Source organism: Ochotona curzoniae, unplaced genomic scaffold (assembly GCF_017591425.1).
Source record: "Ochotona curzoniae isolate NIBS_2020 unplaced genomic scaffold, NIBS_Ocur_1.0 contig_485, whole genome shotgun sequence".
NCBI lineage: Eukaryota > Metazoa > Chordata > Mammalia > Lagomorpha > Ochotonidae > Ochotona > Ochotona curzoniae.
Window position 1 is genome coordinate 120,507 of NW_024466402.1, and position 4,694 is coordinate 125,200.

The 4,694-nt window shown below is 40.2% G+C and overlaps 1 protein-coding gene across 1 annotated transcript; it reads right to left on the reverse strand.

Moving 5' to 3' along the window:
• Positions 1 to 3,201: 3,201 nt before the first annotated feature.
• On the reverse strand, positions 3,202 to 4,110 carry LOC121161769 (putative vomeronasal receptor-like protein 4). Its single transcript, XM_040988378.1, has one exon. The coding sequence runs from the start codon at positions 4,108 to 4,110 to the stop codon at positions 3,202 to 3,204; it is 909 nt and encodes a 302-aa protein (XP_040844312.1).
• Positions 4,111 to 4,694: the final 584 nt, after the last annotated feature.

The window sequence follows — 4,694 nt, forward strand, 5'->3', positions numbered from 1 at the left end:
GTGGGTTGGTGGGTGAAACAACCACTCAGTGTGCCTTCTGTTTCCAAGACCTGATGCAGGTCTTGGCTCCTCTGCGTATTGTATAGATTCCTACCAATGCATTCTGGAGATAATGGTCCAAGTGCTGGGGCACCTGACAGCAAGGTGGAAGATCCAAAGGGGTTCCTGGCTGCTAGCTTCTGCCTGGCTCAGACAAAGCTCTATCTTCCCTGGCCCAGACAAAGCTATATCTTCCACTTGAAGGAAGGAAAAGAGAAGTTAGGAAGGAAGTTAGGAAGCAAGGAAGGAAGAAGGAAGGAAAGTGGAAGGAAAAAAGGAAGGAATCAAGAAAGAAGATAATAGGAGAAAATTTTCACTTTTATAAGAAAAGGAATTTTTTTTATACATTTTGAATGACAGAGATTTCAAATTTGTTGAATTTGGCTGAACGTTTTCAAATGTGCAAAAGTCAATAAAGTAATTAACACCAGTGTACTTGGTGTTATATTCAACACTTGTCTGAACTCTTCCATGCCTTTTTAATACGAGAGTGCAAAAATACTTAAAAGTAAAATCCAAACATGTTTCCTTAAACTCTTGTGTATGTATAGGTTTATTTTAAGTTTATATGTTTATGGATACATATTTATTATGGCTTTCTATATGCATTGTATGTATAATGCATAAAAATTATATATGTGTATGTATGTACACACACACACACACATGAAAGGCTAAGGGACAGGGAGAAAGAAAGAAATCTTCCATATACCATTTTACTCTCCAAATGCCCATACCAGGTGAGGTGGGAAAGACCTAAGCTAACATTCTATCTATGTCACTCATATGCCTAGCAGAAACACAAGTACTAGGGCATTTTAGGTTACTTCTGACACATTAAGAAGAAGTCAAATCAAAGTGACCAGAGGCCAAGAACAAGAACTTCCATATGTGATACACTCATTCCTAATGGCTTCTTAACAAGTTGTGCCACAATATCCACCCTTACTTTTGTTTTTATGTTAGCATGTAATGAGAAATTGACTATTGTCAAAAGAGAAAAGGTAGCAAGTTGCATTACTTTGTGAATGAAAGAGAATTCTTGGGTATGTTTGGTGGAAATATAAATTAAAACAGCCATTATGTCACACGGGATGATGCTGCCTCGTGAAGATAAAAGAGAGAACCCTGGGACCAGCATGATGGCTCAACTGGCTAGTTCTCTGCTGGCAAGTGCCAGCATGTAGATCTGTCTGCACTCCCACATTCATTGCCAGGGTTACTCACAACAGCCAAGGCATGGGATTGACCTCAATTTCCATGAGCAGACAAATGAATAAAGAAAATGTGTTGCAGATACACATTTACACACCATCTTGCACTAAAAATCATGGCATTCTGTCATTGAAGAAGCAGGTATGAAGCTAGAGAGTATGATGTTATATGAGATCAAGCAGGCAAAGAAAGACCAATGCTGCCTGATTTCTCTCAGATAGGGAGTTTAGTAATGCACAGTTTGGCAATACAATATAGCAATTTTATTAAAATATTAAAGACCTTACAAATGATGAGACATTTGTGCTCCAAGGTGTACCTGTCATTCACTTTACTTGTTTCAAAACAGGAAGAACCAAATGATTACACCCTTCTCCCAGAGACAGATAACTCCTCCCCAGCAAATACAAATGTTAAACTGGGTGGTGCTAAGGGGGTGCTACCATGCTGCTTCTGCACTATGAACTGGAAAAACTGGAGGCAACATGGTTTTCAGCATCAACTTTTTCCTCTTCATCTCATGAGGGAGAATAGTCCTTGATCTGGCCCTGCCCTTCATCAACTTAGATTGTTGATAAATGGCCTTGACCTTCCCTGTGTACTTGGATCCTAAGACCATAGTGTGCACATCCAACTTGCCTACTGCCCCCATAAGAGCAGTAAGTCATGTCCCATAATACAGAGAATTACTTCAGCTGGTACAGCACTTGCTGAACAATGAGGAAAAGAGGAATGAACATCCACATTCTCCATGCTTGACCCTAAAGGCACAAGAAAGCAGGACTGGGATGACACCGGGCATGTCCACTATTCAGTGTGTATTTTGACATTTATCCTTCCAGGTTCAGAGGAACTGTGAATACAGAAGCATACAACACATTCCATGGTTCTTTTAAACCTGTTTGTTCCTGTGGAATGACTGAAAATGCAGCTCAATCTTGGAAAATACAAGGCAAAGCCATCATATTATGGAAATGATAGCCCCAACCTTCTGGTCAAGGGATGTGACAGTTCAGCACTAAATGCACTCAGTGACCATCAGTCAGCTTAAATCGTGGGAGCAAACCCAGAAGGAGGATGTCCTTGTGAACTCCTTGTGCAGACCTCTGCCCTGTGCACATGTGATTATGAACACAGAGATCAGATGTTAAAAACTGACTCAGTGAAAAGCTACATACGTATGCACAGTGATTAATGACTAACACATTGTCATTATGAAATAATCATTTAGAAAGCAGCTTACATTTCTTAAAGATGTATCTCAAATCAAGAGAATGCTTTGGAAGTTAAGTTTGTGATTTCTGGAAACTAAAAGAAAATAGTCATAACCTCCTTCACCTCTGACCTTCTCCCTCCTAGAAAATGATTTATCTCTTAGCACCAGGATCAGGGGTCAGATACTATTCCATGCAGAATGTGAGTAGCCTGTACTAGGATATCTTGTGAAAAGGAGGTGTGGCTGTAGATGAGAGCCTTTCTCTGCCAATCTAACATTTTGAGGATGCATAGAGTGGAATTTTACAAATATAACAAATGTGTCCCAGGAATTTCTTTTAAAATATGTTTTTTTATTCTAAAAACTTTGGACTCTCTCTCCCTTTGTGTTGGTGGGTTTGAGTGTGTTGATAAATACATGGAATCTCTTCTAATACTTTTTTTTTAGTTCAAACTCAGAATGCCAACTAACTACAACTCCAATTAAATAAGCAAGAAGAATAAAGATATAGAGCAGAGATATCAAAATAAGAACCTATGAGAAATCCATACTTTCCAGTTCTTTGAAGCACTGAACCGGGCATAGATTGTTTAGGACCCAATTTTTCTTAAAATGAAGTTCATTTACATAAGACCTGATGAATTTAATATTGTGATGGATGCAGGGAATACAAATCCCAAGAGGGGACCTTTCGTACGTACATGAGTGTGCAGAAGCAGTTTCCAAGCTTCTCAGTGAGCACTACAGCAGGAAGCGATGTGAATATCCCTGCTGATCAGAACAAAGGGGCTGAGACTGGCATAACCCAGTTCAAGAAATAGTTTGATACCTAATGTTGTTGATTGCTGAGACCATGTGATCCCTGTGTAGAATGAAAAAATGAAATCTGCCCAATAAGACAACAGGAAACATGTCATGAGAATGAGAGTACTCTGAGTGGCTCTGATCTCTGGGCTGGGATATTTGGTACACCTGGAGCTCTGGAGGTAGACGACACGTTTGTGATGTTTGTACAGATAGAGAGCCATGTACAGACTGCTCCAGTACATGAGACTCTGAAAGGTGAGGTCCCGGAGAGCCATGAGGCAGAGGAAGAGCCATCTGACCATTTGTGGAGCCGGCAGCATGTGGCAATACCCAATGTATGTTCTAACTTGAGGCTCATTTGTGCTGTTGTTGACTGCTGTGATGTAGTGCAGCAAGTTAGAGCTTATGAGAAAGCTAAAGATCCAGAAGAAGAGGAGGTAGGGGAGAACTTGCCATGCAGTGTGTGGTTTGAACTTTCTCCACAAGGTGTTCCTGGGACTGATGGTGATGGCCTGGACTACACTGAGGAGGCAGGTGGTGCAGATGGAGAGACTTCGAGCCACCCTACTCAGGTAAATCATGACTTTGCAAACAATGTCACTTAGTAGGAAGTTACTGACATAAGTGACCGTGATTATGTCACTGATCCATCTGGTAAAAATAATGACATTATTTGAAATAACTAAATGAATGAGGATAAGATCTATGGAATTTTTCTCACGACTCATGACTAATATACGTACATGTTTCAAAAGCATAAGAAAATTTCCCAAAATTCCAGGCCCCATGAGAGAAAGGAAGCTAATTTTCCAGATGAGGTGTCTCTGTGTCATCTTCTGACTTTATTAAATGACGTTGAGAAAACTTGCAGAAAGCAAAGTAGTGAGCATGACAGTTTCAGATCAGTGGATATGATCTGGGGTTAGTGAAAAAAATAGTATTGATGCAATAACATGTGCATAGTTCATTCTGCCTTTAGAGCATAAAACTCATCTGCCTTTTAAAAATATATTTGTTTTTATTTTGAAAGGAAAATTTGCAGAGAGAAGGAGAAACAGAGAGACATAGAGTCCTCAATCTGCAGGTTCACTTACATCCCAAATGACCACATGGTCCAGAGCTGAGCCCATCTGAGTCCAGTAGAAAGGAGCTTCTTTCCGGTATTCCCAACCGCTGCAGGCACACAAGATCTTGAGTCATCCTGTGATGATTGTCCAGTGCATAAACAAGAGGAATCAGAAGTGAAGCAACCAAAGCTAGAATTAACTGTAAAGTGGAATAACGCTGCTGGAGGTTTAGGATCAGCCTGTTGAACCACCGTGCTGACCCCAGTCTCCCATTTCTACTTGGTATCTTCTTTTTGTCTTCTTTCTGCTGAAACAAAGATGGTGAAAGTTACAGTTTAAACATTGACTCA